This window comes from Dothidotthia symphoricarpi (assembly GCF_010015815.1).
Source record: "Dothidotthia symphoricarpi CBS 119687 unplaced genomic scaffold P153scaffold_13, whole genome shotgun sequence".
NCBI lineage: Eukaryota > Fungi > Ascomycota > Dothideomycetes > Pleosporales > Dothidotthiaceae > Dothidotthia > Dothidotthia symphoricarpi.
Genome location: NW_022985020.1, coordinates 1,112,093 through 1,131,493, shown reverse-complemented (window position 1 = coordinate 1,131,493; position 19,401 = coordinate 1,112,093). Strand labels below are relative to the sequence as shown.

Sequence of the window (19,401 nt, the reverse complement as noted above, 5' to 3'; positions counted from 1 at the left end):
CTACAGGTTCCGCCGCGATCTTAGGCGCGGGATGGTGCGGAACGGATGGCGTCTTGCAGACGCATCCGCTAACTCACTACGGAGGAGTTATTTCGAACACCCTATATCCTTGGCCGCGCAAAACTCATACCGTTTCCGCCAAACTACACAGCTTCGTTCCTTTTGCGCTTGGAAACTGTCTTGGTCGATCGAGATAGCAGAAATTAAGGTGCAGCGATATCATGCAACAGCTTAACAACTACAATTTAGTTTAGTGTATAAACCTAGTGCCTTGATTTTTTAGCAATATGTGCTCTGCGAGCATATCTAAAAATATTAATAGTGTGGTTTTGGTGCTTGTAGGAGCTATAAGGAACGCAGGTTATTGCCTATTTTTACAGTTGATTGTGAGTTACTATGTTGAATAAACACTATTCTGCTTCTCTCGAATCAATTTCTGGTGTCCTAGACAACACGACCAAACTACAAAACTACACATAAACTCAAACAAGTCGAGCGCTGATACTACATGTAATATCCACTTCCAACGTAAACATTGCATGTAATCATCTAGCTAATCAAATGATATCACAAGAGCCTAGTACCAATTCTCCCGAAGCACCTCGAAACGCGACAACAAATCGTATCCTCAAAGACAGAACACTAACATTCCGAGTCCAATCAATACTCCCACCCCAAGATTTTCGGCTAGTAGTCCGAGGTTCAGCAAAGCAACTCCACCTCCCACCACATCCCAGTCCTTCCGCCAGTGAAGCCATCCGCATCAAATAGCTCAATATCCGAGCACGACCAATCTTTTCCATCTCTCGAAAGCCATAAGCCGCAAAGACCACAAAAGCCCATACCAGACCATACCATACCAACAACACCAGTACAAACAAACAACACAAACAACAGCTATCAACGCGAACCCTCACCCCCAACTAAACTAAACTAAACTATGGCATACACATATCTCCCCACGAAATGCAAACCCCCCCCCCCCCCCTCCCTTCACCCCCAAAGCCTACTCACACGCACTTCTGGCGCCAGCACGACGGCAAATACCCCCTTACACACCCGGTTTTGCGCAAATGATAACTCGGATGAAATAACACGCACGAGTAGGGAAGGTAGATGGATGGATATGAATATCTCAACGCGAGGGTTTGAGTGATAAGTGTATGTCTGTGATTGCACCTCATCACCACACGCCTATTGTGCTGATGCTGACGAGAAGCGAATATGTCTTTCCGTCCTTTATGCTTGGGTATAGATAGCTCTTGAATGGGTTGTGCGTGTATTGAGGTATCGAGGACCGCAGACAGACAGACAGACAGCCACTGCGCGTTTCCCACGTAGCCTGACTGCAAGGTAACATGATATAGTATTCGAACAAGACACCATAAAGTAATACCTATACATATATTCTTAACCCTGCTGACTCTCTCACCTCCAAGCCCAACAAACCCCCCAACCTTCTTAACCCCACACATAAACGTGTCTAAAACCTCCTCCTCCGCCCCCTAACATGCGGATCCGCGCCCCTCCTGCCTCTTTTCTGCCTCTCACTCAACGGCCTCCACGGCTCATTCCCAAACTCGCTCCGAAACAAGCCGAGCATATACATATCAACATGCAGTTTCTCCCTTTCCATTTCCACCTCATCCACCACCTCCCCCTCATCCCCCTCACCATCCAGCTTATCATTACTCCCAGCATCCCCCTCAAAATCCCCAACATCACACTCCCTCTCATCCACAATCTCCCTCTGCGCCACCCTCGCCGCCAAAAGATCCTCCTCCTCCTCCACAGCCCTCATAACCCCCGCATCACCCAGCAACCCCACCTTCTCACCCAAAACACGCTCCATAGCGCGCCCCGCCTCATCCAGCGCATCGATCCTTCCCGCCGAATCCGCCGCCGCGCGGTGGAAACCATCCGTCGTGAACCCCCCCCTTTGGATAATAACGTCATCCAGCAGACGCTTCTGATTGCTTTTACGTAGAATGTTGGCTTCGATAGTATACTCGCTGACGAATTTATAAATATGCACATCGCGCGTCTGACCGATGCGGTGCGCGCGGTCCTGGCACTGTTTATCCATAGCGGGGTTCCAATCGAGATCATAAAAAATGACCGCATCGGCGCCGGTGAGATTGATACCCAACCCGCCAGACCGCGACGAGAGGATGAAAGCCAAGATGCGGGGATCGTTATTAAACCGATCCGTCAGAATCTGGCGCTGCTCGATCTTCGTAGACCCGTCGAGGCGCAGGTATCGGTGTCCGTGGATATTTAAGAATTGCTCCAGGATGTCGAGGACTTTAGTCATTTGGGTGAAGATGAGGGCGCGGTGGCCGCCGGCTTGGAGGGCGCGGAGGAGTGTGGCTAGGCGCTGGAGTTTGCCGCAGTCGTATTGGAGGAGGCGTTTGTCGGGGAAGGCGATGGATTGGCGCATGCGGGGCTCGTGGAAGGGGTCTTTGGTGTGGGAGAGGGGGGAGGCGCGGATTAGGTCTACAACGCGTTTGGAGAGGGTTAGGGGGGCGAGCTCTTCGGCGGCGACGGCGGGGGTGACGCAGGTGAAGCGTGTGATGAGGGGTTCGAAGGCTTCGGCGCGCTGTTCGAGCGTTGGGACCATGTCGTGGAAGTGGGTGATTTGCTGGTTGTTCCACTCTAGGGCTGCGGCGGTGGAGTGGGGAGAGCGGAAGCCGAGGAGGCCGTGGTGGGTTTTGATCATCGTGCATTCGCTTTCTTCCTTTGCTTCCGCCCTCGGCTGCATTGGTGTTTGTCCGAAGGGTTGGGCCGAGTGGAAGGGCGGCGCGGGTTGTGGGTTGCGGTAGAAAGGCGGCCCGGGGTATTGCTGAGGCTGTTGAGGTGGTGGTTGCCATCGAGGAGCGACTGGTGGTCTTACCCTCTCTCCCTCCTTTCGAGCGCCAAAAGTATGGTCATGCCAGTCAACAGTGACGCGGTCGATGATGTCCTTCCCATAGATAGGCATGAACTGGGTACGAGCACGAGTGAGGTCAAGACATCTCTGCAGATGATCTCTCACAGCCACTTGCTCCCTCCTAGCCATCGCCGACATGGCAGATTGCAGGGGCGATGACCCCGCATCCGAAGACACCTTATCTGAGGATTTATTGAGACGGCGTGTCTGGCGTTCAATCAGATCCTCCAGCGGCCGAGTTGCGCGAATTTGATGCGAGCGTCGCGCACTCCGCAGCTGAGTCTGTTCGCGTCGAGCAAACACCAAATTCAACGCATCCAGATTCACCTGCGTCTCATGCAAGCCCTCCTGCAGTCGCTTCCGAATGAGGAGGTTCTTGATCTCGAACTGCGCGGGGACAGACTTCGGCATAGCCATTGACGTAACAATAGCGCGGGTCTCGAACAGATCAGGATGATTGCAGACCTTGCGCAACGACATCAGACAGTTGATGATGGACATATAATTCCCCGAAGACAGGATCTCTTTGGTCGTCGCGCGGCCCATGAACCCATCGTACAGCTGCCGTTGCCGCTTGGATAGCTTGCAGTAGACGACATGTTCGTACTTCCCTGGCATCTGTTTCTCGACCTCCGATTTCAATCTTCGCAGCAAGTACGGCCGCAAAACTTCGTGCAGCTTCTTGACGATCTTCTGTGCCTCGGCGTCGAGCTGTTGCCGGCCTTGGTCTAGAATCTGCGATGTCGGGTTCTTCAGGGCCATGGTGAACTCCTCCAGTCCCGCGATACGCCCTTCGCCGGCAAAACCAGCGGGCATCAGGAAGTAAAGCAGCGACCAGAGCTCATCGATGTTGTTCTGCAGTGGTGTGCCAGTGAGCAGAAGCCGCCGTTCCGTGCGAAGATTAAGCATCGTCTGCCATCGCTGCGACTTGAAGTTTTTGATATTGTGGGCTTCGTCCAGAACCAGATAATGCCAAGGCCGCATTTTGAACGCCGCCGCGTCCTGGAGGATGAGCTGATACGACGTGATGACCACATTATACATGTCTTTGCCCGTATTACGCCAGCCCATGCGCTTCCTCTTCCGCTCATTGATGTCGCCGTAGTACGTGAGGATCTTGAAGCCGGGCAGAAACTTCTTGAACTCCATTTCCCAGTTGAGCATGACGCTGGTGGGAACGACGACGAGATGCGGCCCCCAGATCTGTCGATCGACAGCAACGTGTGCGAGGAGGGAGATGGTCTGGATAGTCTTGCCAAGCCCCATCTCGTCGGCCAGGATACCGTTGGTGTCGGAGTCGTACAGGTTGGCAAGCCAGTCGAGGCCGTCGTGCTGGTACTCACGGAGCGTTCCCCGTAGCAGGGACGGCACTTCTGTTCGTGGTGGTGCAGAATCCTCGCGAGACATGTTGTGTGTTCTCTCAACCTCCTCCACGACATCCTCCATCGGGGTAGAGTCTGTGGCCTCAGATGAAGGCACAGGGAGAGGCAAGGTACCATTGCCGTTGACGTGCGGTTCCTTCACATCAACGCCACGATGAACGCCGTTAGTGATGAGCTTCTCTGCATCATCAGCCTCGGGAGTCAGCGCATGCCCACCGACAAGTTCCGCCTGAGGCTCAGCGCTCTCAATCTGCTCATCCTCGACCACCGTCTTCGCAGCCTCTTTCAGCTTCTTGATATCGCTTGGAGCCAGGAACCCCATCATGCCGAGATCGTCCTCCCCATCTTCCTCATCCTCGTCTTCCTCTGATTCGCCAGCTTCTCTTTCACTTTCATCCTCGACGTCAGAATCGTCATCGCTCGACCAAGCCTCACTACCAGATTCTCTCGCTTCGTCTTCGTCCTCCGAGTCCATGAGCGCCTCGTCAACCTGTTCCAGCTCAACGGTGGCAGGGTCGATGTAGTTTGGTTTCCGTTCTTCGCCGTCGTCCGCGACTGACGTGCTGTTTGTCCGCGCGAAGGGGTTTTCCGGTAGGTCAAGCTCGTCTTCCATGTCGATGTCTGGATCCGGAGTGGCCAGGGGAGTGCCCTCCTCGGCGTCTTCAAACACCTGATCTTCGTCTGAATCCTGCTCTCCCTCTTCATCTTGCTCCTCCTCCACCTCCACCTCCACCTCCTCATCGCTATCCGACAACTCAGGAAGCTGCTCATACTTGGCGCGCAATTGCTCAGCAGTCAGATCCGCATCCTCATCATCCGCACTCCCCCCCTCGCTATCCTCGCCCGACGACACACCATCATCCAAATTCCGAGTATTGAGCTCCGACGCCGCGCTCTCAAAGTCATCCTCGTCAAAGTCGCGATCCTCACTAACAAACGACGACGCCGTATCCGCAGCCCCGCGGCCAAGAATCTCCTGCGCCTGGTTGAACATGTCATCCATAGCCTTGTGGCCAAGCTGGAGCTGCTCCTCCTCCCACTTCGCCACACGCTCCTTGTCGATTTCCAGCTTGACATTCGCCCACGCATCCTTGACGTCTTTGACCAACTGCTTGTACCGGACCGTCTGGCGCTCCGTCTCTTCCTGATCCATCTCATCCTGGCTCTTGCGCTTGTACTTGTCCTTCCAGTACTCGTACGCCTCTCTCGCCACAGTCTTGGCCATCTTGCGGTGAAACGCCTTCTCCTCTCTGAGAAGCTTGTTGAAATGCAGCGCGTGCGTAACCACGTGATCCCAATGCGCGTACTGCGGGAGGGGCTCGGGGGCCGCCTCGGGCGCAAAGACACTGCATTGAGAGCGGCTGAGGACGCCGTGCTCGGCTGCTCGCACAATCTGCAGACGGCGCTCTGCCTCCTCTTCTGCTTTTTCCTGGGATATGCGCTGCGACTCCTCGCCTTCCAGGGGGTCGTCGTGTTCCAGCCAGTCTGCGAGGGACGCGTATTTCTTCGGGGGAGCGGAGTGCTGGGGGTGGCGGTTCGGCGGGTCGGGCTTGCGTAGACGTAGACGCAGTCGGGGGGCAGGCGTGGAAGCGTCGGGGTCGTTGGGCGACGCGTAGAGGCCGGCGTAGGGATCGTGACCGTTCGTTGCGGGGGTCGTCACGAGGTCGTCGTCGCCTGGCCCGTCCATCGACGACTGCGTGGCTCTGCGCGGGCGCCCTGTCCGCTTCCGTGTCCCATCCGCTGACTCATCCTGGCCTTCCATCGACAGCGGTGAGGCGGCCCTCGTCGACGCAGGAGCATTGCGCTGGCGATCCGACTTGCGCGCGCCAGGTGTGTTCTGCGGCGGCGCGGCGGCTTTCTTATGGAGGGCAGGTGCTGGCTTCCCCCGCGCCGCCTGCTTGACGCCATTCCGCGGCGTGCCGTTCGTCTGTGTAGCCTTGGGCGTGCGCGCGCCTGTCTTGGGCGGCTCTGGCGTGGGCGGGGCAGCGTCCTTGTTCACGCGCGACGACTTCCGCACGCCGTTCTCGAACACGGTCGTGGGCCCATCCGCAGCAAAAGCCCTCCACGGCGGCGACACGGCGCGTGGTGCAGGGCGATGTGGCGTCGAGTCGTCGAGCTTGCGGCGCTTGGCCGGGCGCTGCATGCCGGGGCCATGGTCGTCTCCATTTGCTGCCGCCGGGCCCTCCTCCCTCTTTATCAGCGGTGCGTCGTCGTCGTCGGATGTGGCGGTGTGGGCGGTGCGGGTGTCGAGTGGTGGGCTGGGCTGGACGGCCATTCAGACAAGGGCCTCACAGCTGGACGGAGCTGCGTCGTTTCGACCACTAACGAGACCACCGGGCGCGCCGCCGAACCAACATGTATCAGCCCCGAAGCGGTGACGCGGGATAGAGTCGGGGCAGGCGAGCAGCGTCGTGTGGTCGGATTGCGAGTGGCGTGTCGCGGTGAGGCTGCAGCGGCTTTTGCAAAAGCGTCTCGACGATGTCGTCGTGTTGCGAGATGTTCCAAAGCCAAAGCCGACTTCCCAGCCCTAAGATTTGTTTGGACCGGCACACGCTAAGCACGGGCACGTACTTGTCCACAGAAGAACCACACAGGCTGCAGTTTTACTTCCCAGCAAGAGAAGGAAATCCTACACGCTAACACCCGTCGTGGCAGTCTTTCCCGCGGATGAAAACACAATCCGTCGCGCCGCATCTACTTACCTATGTGACATCAGCTCCCAAAGAGGTCTAGCGCACTTGGCACTCCGCGAAGCTCACCCCAAGCAAACAGCGACACCCAATATGCTCTACCGCCGCCTTGCCGCAGAGAGGTTCTACGCGCAAACCGGATTCGTGCGGCTGTGAGGTGCGCTGAGTAGAGGGGATTCAGTTCGATTCATCATTTCTACCTGCTGATGAGAGGATGGTTGGAATTTAACATTTTGGTACAAGAACAATCTTGCAGATAGCACGCACAACAGAAACACTGTATTATTGCTTATAGTGTGCAACTGCCCATGTTGGATTTGATAGTAGTTTCTAGCTCTTGAATTGGCATACATTGGAATCTTCAAGCAGAAGCCCCTTCCCAGTCAATTGATATCCGTCGATACGCAACCCCCCTATGCAGTCTTCCTTATCAGGATAGTGCTGAACTGGCCTCAGTCGTCCCGTTTCTTCTCCCGCGACTTTCTCTCGTCGGTCGGTTTGCGAGACGGGCCAGGAGTTGCAAGAGAACCCGTACCCGGCTTTTCGCCTGTAGGCTTGCGCGACGCGCCCGGGGTTGTAAGGAACGCTTGAGTCGCCCTCTCTGCGGTTGGATGGGGTGACAGGCGGGGAGGAGTAGGAGGCAGACTGTTTGAAGTACGTGTGACATAGTCGGCAGTGCCTGGACCTCTCAGCATGGCCCTGAGCGTTGCTGATACCTGATGGAAGTCCGGTTCGTGCTGCTGATGTGGGTTCGCTTCGATGGTAGCCTCCTCCTTGTCGTTCTCAACACCCTCTACAGGACCAACCTTCCTGTCATTAAGCTCGGTGTTCTCTTGGCTGTCGGACTCATCGAGGTCTCCGTCACTCATCGCGAGGTCTCCGTCACTCATCTCAAGGCCCTCGTCGTCACTCATCTCAAGACCTTCGTCGTCGCTCATCTCATGATCTTCCTCGTCACTCATCTCGACATCTTCGTCATCGCTGGAAAGAATAGGCACCATCTCGCCGAGACCCATATTCTGAAGATATTCCAGCGGGGCATCTCCATCCGAAACAAGATCAACCTCCTGCGCGTCTTCCTCATCTTGCTTCTTCTTGTCTTCGAGTGCCTCTCGGTACACAACCTCTGCCCATTCCAGAAACCGAACGTGTGTCGCGTGTTCCTCGGGCGTAGGTGGAGGGTCTTGACGGTCGTGGATGTGGCACGGTATATATCTACCGCATGCTTGGCGTGCTCGACGTAGCCTGAGAGTCTTTTTAGTATGTGCATCCAACAATCATATACATAGTAGTGTGGGTTCTTACAGTCATCCGACTCTCCAAGAAGTAGGTGAAATCCGGCTTGGTACCATCTACCCACTCGCGGGTCGATAAGAAGCCTACGGCAGATGGCGTATGCTTCCTTACACTGGCCGGCTTTAAATGGTTTCCATGCGAGAAGACCGCTTACGCGTACAATGGTGTTCTGGTGTTGGAGGAGCCGGCCACGAGGCTCCCCGGTTCAAGTTTATGGACAGTCAGTATCACAGACTGCTAGGACACGTGATGTATGGTATGTATGGTATAAGCTAAGGAGCTAGGTAAAGCTTCGGGTCAGAGATCACACCCCCCCCCGACAAAAAGAATTGCTCAGATTTCTGGTGTGTTAGTAACCTTTGAATATCGAATTCAACGATACAACTTCTAACATCACATTAGAAATTAGAAACTGATGCTAAATGCTCTTCTCGTCACGTCAATACTATTACTGTAAGAATCAAAAGATAACACCTAGAGTTGATAGAGTTGTGTAGTTGCAAAGTGACCTTTCGCTGAGTCATCGAGAAGTTGAACAATTTATCTGGTCGGGGGGGGTGATCGTATGGATCCTGCTTAGTAATGTGCACGGACCACATCAGTCAGGGCTATGAGGGAGAAGATTGCCTGAATTGTTCCGGTGTGAAGTGGTGATTGGGACATTGAGACTCTTGCATTTCCATTGCAATTGGGAGTAGATAGTCAGTGTAGGATAATTTCCGTATGAATTCCAAACCATGAACATGATCGCATTCCCCACTTTTCCGATGTGTTCCATAGCAAAAGAACAAGAACATCAGAATTACAACTCTACTACTGGAATAGTAAACATCTAAGAACCTAGCATTGCGGATTCTCCTCTTGTTCTAGTTTAATCTAGGAGACTTGCTGACACATTAGTACAGTGTGGGTGATTGGTTCGTGGGGCTGACTCATCCTTTCCCAAAGCGGCTAAGTGTATTGGAAGCTATCACGTCAAACAACGACTACCAACATCTACACCCACCCCGCAACACGCGCCACCACCCCAATTGCGCACGACATAACACCAACGACTCACTCACCATGCTCTCCCGCCGCCTTGTCGCCGCCCGCCCGCTGACCCGCGCCGCCCTCCCCCTCACCACCCGCCCTCAATTCCAAACCACCCAGATCCGCACCGCCCTGACCGAAGCTGAGCGTCTGGAGCTCGCAGACCCCAACCAGAATGGCGGCTATATCAACCCTCCCAGAATCAACCGCGCGAAGCGCTCTTCCTACGACGACTGGTGGGACCCCCAAGACAAGCGCAACTTTGGAGAACCTTGCCATGAAGATAATGACGTACTCGGCGTTTTGTCGCTGCACGATTACGACCACTTCACTCCTGGATGGGGCGGCGTGCTGATGGGCACATTCGTTGTTACCGTGTTGGGCCTGTGTGGAGCCGTTTCGATGGTTTACCCCGACAAGATCAGTGCGCCCAAGACTTACGAAGGAGGGCTCGAGGCTGAGCTGGGCGGGAAGAGGGCTATGCTGGTATGTTTATTTGGTGAATTTAGGGCGGAAATTGGCTAACTTTTGATAGGCGAGGAAACCTGGTGAGGGATGGTAGATTGGAGGGGGATGGGGTGGGCTGTGTTTGTATATATGGCTATTCGGTCGAAATGAGATGCTTTCTTTTGTCAATTCTGGCGATTGCTGCTCTTTTGTTATCCATGTCTGAATTTCGAACTTGTGAGACTGCATTAAACCCATTTCTGACTATCTGACGTATGCATTGAATTCATGTGTGCAAGAAGCAGTGTGGAAAACACATGCTAATTTGAGCCTATCTACATCGATGTCTCATTGGAAAGTTCTTCATCCATACTCACGTTTCCATACAGACAAAGAGCTTTTTGCTTATTGCGGTCATATATGTATTTATCATTGTCACATGATACCACGCTCCTCCACCACGCAATGGCCGAGCCAAGGAGCATGGAAACTCTATTCTCGGCTTTACTGTAGTATAGATAGCTGCCTACTGGTAATTATCAGTACGACAGTGGTCCATCAGTAGATCACCTCAATCTACTTATTTCCAGCTCAATTTCCGCCATAATCATCATGTCATGATTGCTCTTTTCTTGATTTGTATGATATTGGGAAATCTCCTATCCAATCAACGCTTTCCATGAACTCATTCCATTGGTCCTCCCTGATCTGCCTCGATCCTACTTCCGCTGCACTTTTTTCCGCTGCAAGTGTCTGAGCTAAAGGCTGCACTTGCAGTTTGTGTCGAAGCCTATGCTGATAGTACATCTTATTCTGCGTCCTGGCGGTCTGCGCCATCTTTGTCGATTGTCTTCCTGGGTGACTGTCAGTAAAGTTTGTCGGCGCTTTCTAGTCATCCCAAGAACTTACTCAGTGACGATTGCCGCACGAGCTTCAGGCTTGGTATGGTCATGGTAATTTTCGCAAAATGTCTTCTTCTTGCCGTCGAAATATACGTTCTTGGATGTAACAAGACCACTTGCGCTACCTGGAAACGCTTTCACTTTGTGACACTGACTCAGAATATCGCTGAGAAACTCGTGCGGCCAGTGTGACTTGTACTTTTCGAGGCTATTGAAACCCCAGATCTCAATGAGGATGTCGACATTGAGCTTTCGTAATTTAGAACCTTCACTAGTGATGCGGTAGATTTCTTTTGCTTGGCTCAGTGGAACTTCCCATAAATTCTCCACTATCAGCAAATAGAGATCGACTATCCGGTTCTCGAAGCTCTGGGCCAAATAAAAGTCAGCAAATTCGTAAGCGTCTATGACCACACTCCAGATATCCTCATATCCGTTGCACTCCTCCAAGTATATCTCGCCGGTGTTGATAAAGTCGTAGAAGATCTGGAACAGATCGAGCTTGACATCAGTAATCTTAAGATCCTTCGACCATCCCTCTTTGAAACCGCTATCGAGCATGGTCTTGAAATAATCCGAGTAGTGACAAAGTACACCACGATACACCTGGAACAGCTTTTGTTTGCCAGGCTCTCCCACGTTGAGAGTGATCATGGTATCGTACGCGTCCCTATCTTATCAGTCATGTACATATAGCAGCTCACATTTACTCACAGCGGAGGTTTCTCTACAGGTGAAGAGCACGGGAACGATTCCATGATCGAGCGCTGCTTTTTCGGCGTTGGAGAGGAAGTCATGATGCTAGCGGCAGTGCATGCGGTTGTGGTTGTGAAGTTGAGGTGCGTAGAGTAGAATCTGAGAATTTGTTTGAGATTGAAGTACGATCGAGGTAAAGTCAAGGCGATATTAAGGTACGCAAAAGATGTAGTAGACGGTGAGGGCGAAGAGGAGTCGAAGTGAAGCGAAGGCGGATGATTTATAGGCCGGCGCGGCTGATTGTTATTCCCACGGTGATTTGAATAGAAGGAGCGACTCGCTCACGGTGAAAGTGAACGAGAGTTAGGTCTAGGCAGGAATGGTTCACAACATATGGTGACGTGAGGGAAGGGATTCAAAACTGCGAAGAAGACACGACGAAAGGATGATAATAAAACGAATGAATACAACAAGGAACGAGGCTCTCCGTCAACATGAGAGCCATTACACCGATTCAAGATTGTTCAACTTGACGTCTGTGCAAAAATAACCGAACCGGCCCAACTCTACTCTCCAGTCTCACCATGTACATATCACTCTTTCCTACTTCACACTCAACACATCTGCACCTCCACCAAACACCTCCTCACCCCATCGCTCTCCAGGCCTTCAAACTCAACCTCATACCCCACACACCCCCTCCCCGCACACTCCTCGCGGAACCCATCCACACTCCCCCCAACGCCAAAATACACCCTCTTCGCCGCAACAATCGTCTTCCCCATCTTGACCCTCTTCATCAGCTCGGTGATCGCCTCCGTAAACGCCGCAAGCGACGCAGGACTGTATATCGTCTCGGACCCCAGAATAAACGTATTCATATCCGGCGTCGACGGCACAAGCTCCAGCAGTCTAGGCACAGGCGTCCACGACCCAGAAATAAACGTAAGCGTTATCCCTACCTCCTTAAGATGATCCTTGAACGCCTTGACCAACTCAGGCGTGACATACAAATCGCCATGTTCCTCCCCATCTCTCAGCGGATTCCCCGCTTCACCAAAAACCTCCGCGCTGCGCTCCTCCCCCAGCGCACCAACCCACGCCAGCAGCAGATTCGGCGCCGTAACCAGCCTCAACACCTCAGCATTGTAATCCGTCAGCGTGAAGTACAGCCCCAGTCCCTCGCGCAGCGCATATCCCAGCAACAGCGCGCCGGGCAGCGCACTCCCGCACCCCATTTCAATCACATGATTCACGCGCGCCATGTCGTCGAGCGCCTTACGCGGGCCGCGGTCCAGCAGGTACTTTACTAGGTCTAGACTGCACTCCCAGGTCTTGTACCCGCCTTCGTAGACGTTGGTTTGCAGGTCGGTGTCTGTCAGGCCTGAGAGGGGGGTCGGGTTGGTGTCGTCGTCTTCGGCCATTAGTTGGAGGCGTACGTCGAAGAGTTCGCGCCGGGAGAGGTGGGATGTGTGGCCGCCGGGGGAGGTTAGGGAGAGGGTGGAGTAGGAGATTTTGTCCGGGAGGGTGGAGAGCTGGGGCGTGTGGGTTAGGATGGATGGAAATAATATTTTTCTTGAGTGGGTCAGGGTATGGGAAAACGCGAGGAAGAAGAGATAAAAGTGACCATTTTAGAAAAAAAAGGTGAAGATGTGAGAAGAAAGAAAGTCGTTTACCTACCAGTCCATCCAAGTCATGTGTTTGCGCTGGGATGGGTTGGGGAATATTGTTTCCTGCTGCGTCTGGGGCTTGTGTCTGCTCGACTACATCGTTGGGGTCTTCTTCTATGTCGTCGCCCGAGAAACCAAAGCTGAAAGCCATCTTGTGTTGTGGCAGGTCGAAGATCGCTAGATCTGTTAGTAAGTTGGGAGGTGAAGTCATACATGGAAACACAATTATTTTTGAACTAGATCGGAGCTTGTCCTGATTAGGCAAGTAGCTTTGCGAGCATTCACGAATTGTCCCCACGTCCCTTCTGAGCTGAAATACGACATGTCTATTGCAGCAGTAGAATATTGAGCATGAACATAGTCAACGCTGCAACAGAATGCCCCCAAAACCACTCCGCTCGCATCTTTCTGCACGTGGATCCAACATGTTCCAGAGCCAGCCATGTCGAAGCGACTGTCCCATGTCCCAGTGTATAATCAGCTCTTCTTCGCCATCATTGCATCCTGTTGTTCCTCCAACAGAGTCCGCTTCAACTGCGCCTCGCACGCCTCCAACGTCTCCTTGGGTAGCTCCCACCCTGTCGTATCCACACCCTGTGCCTTTGCCTCGGCGATGATTTTCTGACGCTCCATGATCTTCTCCCTCATGTATTTGATCGTTGCTTCCAGTACGACGGCTTCGCTGCGCCCTTGACCCTCCATGCCAGGCGCGATCGAGGCGAGGCGGTCGAACCCTTCGCGGATAGCCTCGCGTCGCTTTTGCTCGGACCGGATGTGGTTTTCCTTTTTTTGGGCTTCGGTGAGGCGCGGCCGGTCGGCGGCGTTGGAAGGGCTCTGCGAATTCGCCATTTTAAGGGGTTCGTGGAGGAGATGCGAGGAGACGCGTGAGGAATGCACGGATGGATTTTGTGAAAGCTAACGCGTCCACAAACAGTATTCACGCAAGCTGGTCGCCAAATAACGCCCAGGAAAAAGGGTTTTGGACAAACACGAGTTGAACTGCGAGAGGTGCTCAATTTGTTGAAGACGGATGGTGCTAGCGCGGCCGACTCCTCCAGCTCACAATATTGGCATGCTCGCTCGTGAAAAATGACATGTAGGAGAAGCTGCGATTGCTAGAATGCGGGGGTGTGGTTGGCAATGGTGTTGATGTTGGTGAGGTGAGGCTGGGAAGCTCCATCAGCGCATGTGATCGTCCGGCGTTAAGAGACGCATGTCCAGAAGCTCTTGGGGCTCTGTGTTTGGGAGCTAGGTAGACGCCGTGTTTGAGGATATTAGTCGAGGATTGGTCTACGCGGACGGTTAATTTCCTGCGTGGAGCGTGCTTCCAAACAAGCAGGCTGATGTTGTGTCGTGTCCCCGCGAGGGAGACGCCGTCACATTACCGGAGCTGTCTATGAAACGCCACCACAACGACTCAGCTGCGCAACTTGGCCTGCCACGACTCTCTCGGAACCCACACGCTCGCCGCGACAACGGTTCCTGGGAAGCTTGTGTATCAGGCGCAAAACAGAAAAAGCAGCCACAGTGGTGCTAGAGGGCGTAAAAGAGAAGGAACGACCCCACCAACAACAGTCGGTTCGCACATCGCCGCCCAGCTGGACATGCGCCCAACGGCTACGTTTCTCCCACCGACCCACGATTGAAGCCTCACGCTCGTTCTGCAATGGATTCTGCCCGCAGCAGCAAGCGACGCATAAACAGCATCCAGACACGAGACCGCCTACAACGCCAGGACTCATCGACTGCCCGCAATAAGCGTCCCGTCCCCGTCTCTGCCCAAGATGCGTACCTCTATGCCCTCCGCGTCGCATACCTGCACTATCTGCTGCAGCCGCGCCAGAAGCGACTCCAACATGTGCCGGCCCCGCCCAAGCCGGCGCAGCGCACGGCAACAGGCGTAGCCGACCTCGTCAAGGACCTCTCCCTCGTCACAAATTCCAAAAGCATGCGCTTTCCCCATGGGTTCATGGCTGCGCTGGAGAAGCGCTTGACAAAGGTGTTGATGGGGCAAGAGAAGATGCCTGAGTTCAAGGACGCGACTGTCATACGCACGTTCGCCGTCTTTCTGAACGAGTTCAAGGATCCTCGAAAAGCAAAGAACTTGGAGAAGAACCGAAATGTCGAGGAGCTGATTCTCATCTTCTTCTCCAACGCTACAAAGGAGCTGCAGAAGGGCAAGCCGCCGGGGGACGACAGTTACAAGCTCATGGTGGATCGACACGTCGCCCTGTTTCTCCGCCTGATAAGCGCGATACTGAAGGATCACGACTGGCAACGCGACAGGCCGGAGCTGAGTCAGAGACTTGTGACGATGGAGAAGAAGCTGTTGTTGCACGACCAAGATCTTGCGTCTGAGAATCAGCGCAACGGTGGACAGGGCGGGTCGACGATCGAAGTTGAAGTTCCGCGAACTTACGAAATCAAAGATATGCCACTGGTTCTAACTGTACAACGTATCTTCTCTGTGTCGTACTCCGCAGTTCAGGCAGACATCGACCGATACAAGTCAACTTGGACTCAAAAGGCGGCGTTGCAAGATCTCAAAACCTACCAAGCTCACCTCACACGTATGACCAAGCAGACATTGAATCGCAATGACTTTGATCTAGATGAGGCATACGAAGCGTGGAAAAGCCAAGAGAGTCCCGATTTATCACAAATGATCTTGGCCCTCATACAATCTGACCCTAGTCTCGCGAAAACCACATCGAGTGGCCCCATGTCGCAATACAGGTCTAACACGTCTGTCGACTTGGGGTCGGAGAATGGGGTTTCGCATAGCTCCGGCCAGTCCTTGGATTTAAGCGGGTTGAACATAAACGCCGACATCGCGGACGACAATGCATCATACGTCTTCATCCCTCCAGATCCACGCATGTACTATCGTGCTGTCTTCAAGGAGGCTCTGACCTACGATCTGGCGGATCCAGAATTTGTGCCAAGTGACGGGAACAGCTTGTCATCGAAGCACTCCGCAGAACTTCTGAACGAGATTGGTCAGAGGTGGAGATTACCGCAATCCTCGCGGCATGTGTTGTTTCTAGATGTCATTCGAGATAGTTACGTTGATCAATCCGTTGATCTAGATACTCTCGATCTAGCATTTAACTTTGTCAAAGAGCCACCGGTAACAGACAAGAAATCCAACAGGATGAGTCAATTTCAGATGCAGGTTCCGCTCTCCGATCGTTCGAGATGGACTGTACACGACTGCGAGCTATACCAACAAATACTGACATCCATACACGAAACGTTGTTACGTGAGCTCTTCGAACTGATGATGTTCGCGTTCGATAACAAAGCACCCAGCATTGGTCCTCTCATGGAGGTTCTAGATGTTCATATTTACAGTGACTCTCTGTTCACTGGGACACCAGAAGATCTTGATCAGTTCGCCGAACAGCTGAGGAAAGCTCTTCGACGAAAATCTAGTGATGTGTATACCGAGCTGCTTGCAAAGGAGATCCCCGACGATAAAGAAGAGTGGCAATTCTACCATGTCATTCAGCTGGGGAAAGCAGTGGCAAAGTTGTGCGAGAAAATCCAAAAACGATACCGCAAAATGCCACCAATCATGGGCGTCGAACCTTTATCGTGTCTTGTCGAACAGATGCTTCCAGCCTACGCCGCGGACGCGAGAGACCTTGTAGCGCGTATCATGGACGTGGCTCAGAGCAAAGACGAACATGTGCCTATTGATGATGGATTCGATTTGTATAAAGAGATGGTCGAAATTCGCAGAATACACAACAGTGCGCTACCAGGCCGGAAATTCGCGTTCAACATCGAGGACCTTCTCCAAGATTTCGTGTGGAGGTGGATCGAGACCACTGATTCTAATCTCATCTCCTGGGTGGATAACGCTTTCAAAGCGGATCAGTTCCAGATTGAATCCCACAACCCTGTTCCTTCCGACGATGAGCGTCACAGCATGTCTGTCGTTGATATCTTCCGATCGTTCAATCAGAGCATCGAACAAATCATGGACTTGAACTGGGATCATGATGTTCAGTATGCGAAATTTATGACGGCAGCCTCAAAGTCAATTGGTGTCGCACTTGCCAGATATTGCGAACTGGTGGAGACGAAGTTCACCAAGGAGATGGATCGCGTGACGCCCGAGCAAGAAGCTGCTGCCAGGCAAACTACACAAGAAAAGTGGCTTTCGCGGGCAAAGGACCTTTACAACCAGAAAGAGAAGGTCGAGCCATTTCAGTTCTGGCCTGAAGTAAGTCAACGCCTCTACTCCTCCACTTGTTGTACTAACATTTGCAGTCTCTTGTGAAGCTCAACAATATCGAATATGCGATGCTGCAACTGGATAAGCTCGAGCGCGAGATCAACGTTGATGCCTGTGCAGAGGTCATTCAAAAGCACGCGCCGCCACAAACGCAACGGATCCGAAACAACAACTTTGTATTCACCATCAAGATCATTGAAGCGGAGGATTTGAAGGCATGCGACCCGAACGGTTTCAGCGATCCATATGTCGTCCTCGGCGACGAATACCAGAAGCGCCTGGCAAAGACTCGAGTCGTTTACCGTAGTCTGAATCCAAGATGGGATGAAACGATCGACATCACTACAAACGGGCCACTTAACATCGTTGCCACAATTTGGGACTGGGACACATTGGGTGATCACGACTGCGTCGGCCGCACATCGCTCAAATTGGATCCATCGCACTTCCGAGACTATATGCCTCGTGAGTACTGGTTGGATCTCGACACGCAGGGCCGTTTGCTGTTGCGTGTTAGTATGGAGGGCGAGCGAGATGACATTCAGTTCTACTTTGGCAAGGCGTTCAGAACACTTAAGAGGACTGAACGTGACATGACGAGACAGATTACGGACAAGGTATGCGCCCCACTCGAGAATTGTTGCGCTATTCTTAACACATGCAGCTTTCCTCATTCATCAGCAATACGCTTTCAAGACAAACATTGGGACGATTGCTCAACCGTGGTTATTCAGTCTCTTCAGTCACGAGCTATTTCAAAGCCGCTCGACCTCAGTCCGTGGCCGTGGGTAACATAACGCAAGAGGCGACCGAGGCACTCACACCTCTCTTCGACTACTTTGACGCGAACTTTGCGATCATGAAACAGACACTGACCGATCCCGCAATGATCATGGTCATGACACGATTATGGAAAGAGGCCTTGTCGACAATAGAGTCACTGCTGGTCCCGCCACTCTCCGACAAATTATCCCAGCAGAGACCCTTATCACAGCAAGAACTTGACATCGTGTTCAAATGGCTCAAGCTGCTATTTGACTTCTTCCACGCCGCAGATGAAGACGGGAATGTTGAAGGTGTCCCCATGGACGTCCTCAAATCGTCCAAATACCACGAGCTCCAGAACCTCAACTTCTTCTACTTCGAACCCACGGAGGAGCTCATCCGCACTTCAGAGACTATGGCTGCGGCCAGCACCCGCAGGCAACAGGAACAAGTTGCTCGTATGAACCGGCAGTCTGCACCGCCGTCTCTCGGCCATCAATTCGGTGGTGCGGCGGGATTGGTGGGTATGCCGACGAGGAAACACAAGACCATCATGCTGAGCAGGAACCTGGGCACGATGAAGAAGGCAAAGGAGGAGAAGAGGAAAGAGGCGCAGGCTGAGCCGAACGATGATATGATTCTCAGGATCTTGCGCATGAGGGTTGATGCTGAGAGGTATCTCAAAGACAGGAGCAGACAAAAGGTACGTTCCACATTGTTTGGTGTGGTAGAGAGAATATGCACTAACTTTCGTTGCAGGAGCGACTCGCTGCCGCGCAGGCTGCGGAGATGATTGTGCGCCAGAGTCTCAATGCCGGAGGTGGACGCATGACGGGTGGAGCACCGCGACGGTAAACCGGGCTCTCGAGTTCTTGATGAATGGCTGGTTTGTGTGCATTTCTCTTCAGTCTGATACCTTTTTTTTCTGTTCAATCGCTTTCTGCTTTCAGCGAGGGTGAGGTGGCGTTTACTTCGTCGGGGGTAATATATGGGCTGGTAGCTTTTGGGCTCGCGCTGGTGTGTGGCGTTCTTATGAGGGCGGTGATGCGGGTTGGAATGAGCTAGGTAGATCATATGATTGATGTTCTCTCGGGGTAGTGCGTTGTGCATGGCGGGTAGGCGTATAGTAAAGTTGGCTCTTGTTCTAAGCATTGGTTTTACGTGAATTTGTTTTTGTAACCCAACTTTGTCGCCTTCACTTGTCCCCTGGTACGACGCTCTTGCCTGCTTTGACTGCTGCGGTCACTGCCAAGACTTTTGGCGCCTCTCACCATGTCTACCTCGTCTGCTCGAACTCACCATGATTCTTGTCATGACGACGACAGTTCTCTTGCTTCTAGCTGCAGTCT

At 53.0% G+C, this 19,401-nt stretch overlaps 7 protein-coding genes across 7 annotated transcripts; 2 read left to right on the top strand and 5 right to left on the bottom strand.

The window, feature by feature from the left end:
- Positions 1–504: 504 nt before the first annotated feature.
- Positions 505–6,964, bottom strand: P153DRAFT_424126 (uncharacterized protein; the record flags this gene model as incomplete). Its single annotated transcript, XM_033672470.1, has 2 exons — positions 1,608–6,964; positions 505–520 (listed from the first exon to the last, which is right to left on the bottom strand). The coding sequence occupies exons 1-2, from the start codon at positions 6,584–6,586 to the stop codon at positions 505–507; spliced, it is 4,995 nt and encodes a 1,664-aa protein (XP_033522624.1). The 5' UTR covers positions 6,587–6,964.
- Positions 6,965–7,453: 489 nt separating this feature from the next.
- Positions 7,454–8,312, bottom strand: P153DRAFT_387189 (uncharacterized protein; the record flags this gene model as incomplete). Its single annotated transcript, XM_033670618.1, has 2 exons — positions 7,454–8,254; positions 8,307–8,312. The coding sequence occupies 2 exons, from the start codon at positions 8,310–8,312 to the stop codon at positions 7,454–7,456; spliced, it is 807 nt and encodes a 268-aa protein (XP_033522623.1).
- Positions 8,313–9,310: 998 nt separating this feature from the next.
- Positions 9,311–10,256, top strand: P153DRAFT_319649 (uncharacterized protein). Its single transcript, XM_033665092.1, has 2 exons — positions 9,311–9,815; positions 9,865–10,256. Exons 1-2 carry the CDS (start codon positions 9,363–9,365, stop codon positions 9,889–9,891), a joined length of 480 nt encoding a protein of 159 aa, XP_033522622.1. The 5' UTR covers positions 9,311–9,362; the 3' UTR covers positions 9,892–10,256.
- Positions 10,257–10,681: 425 nt separating this feature from the next.
- P153DRAFT_405586 (uncharacterized protein) lies at positions 10,682–11,441 on the bottom strand (the record flags this gene model as incomplete). The annotated part of the gene is made up of 2 exons (XM_033672018.1): positions 11,393–11,441; positions 10,682–11,348 (listed from the first exon to the last, which is right to left on the bottom strand). Exons 1-2 carry the CDS (start codon positions 11,434–11,436, stop codon positions 10,682–10,684), a joined length of 711 nt encoding a protein of 236 aa, XP_033522621.1. The 5' UTR covers positions 11,437–11,441.
- Positions 11,442–11,818: 377 nt separating this feature from the next.
- P153DRAFT_398074 (uncharacterized protein) lies at positions 11,819–13,230 on the bottom strand. The gene is made up of 2 exons (XM_033671608.1): positions 13,055–13,230; positions 11,819–12,909 (listed from the first exon to the last, which is right to left on the bottom strand). Exons 1-2 carry the CDS (start codon positions 13,193–13,195, stop codon positions 11,989–11,991), a joined length of 1,062 nt encoding a protein of 353 aa, XP_033522620.1. The 5' UTR covers positions 13,196–13,230; the 3' UTR covers positions 11,819–11,988.
- A 291-nt stretch (positions 13,231–13,521) lies between these two features.
- Positions 13,522–13,893, bottom strand: P153DRAFT_294448 (uncharacterized protein; the record flags this gene model as incomplete). The annotated part of the gene is made up of 1 exon (XM_033663960.1): positions 13,522–13,893. One exon carries the CDS (start codon positions 13,891–13,893, stop codon positions 13,522–13,524), a length of 372 nt encoding a protein of 123 aa, XP_033522619.1.
- Positions 13,894–14,345: 452 nt separating this feature from the next.
- P153DRAFT_432586 (uncharacterized protein) lies at positions 14,346–19,202 on the top strand. Its single transcript, XM_033672976.1, has 4 exons — positions 14,346–17,275; positions 17,323–17,904; positions 17,952–18,755; positions 18,812–19,202. The coding sequence occupies exons 1-4, from the start codon at positions 14,711–14,713 to the stop codon at positions 18,905–18,907; spliced, it is 4,047 nt and encodes a 1,348-aa protein (XP_033522618.1). The 5' UTR covers positions 14,346–14,710; the 3' UTR covers positions 18,908–19,202.
- The last annotated feature ends 199 nt before the right edge of the window (positions 19,203–19,401 follow it).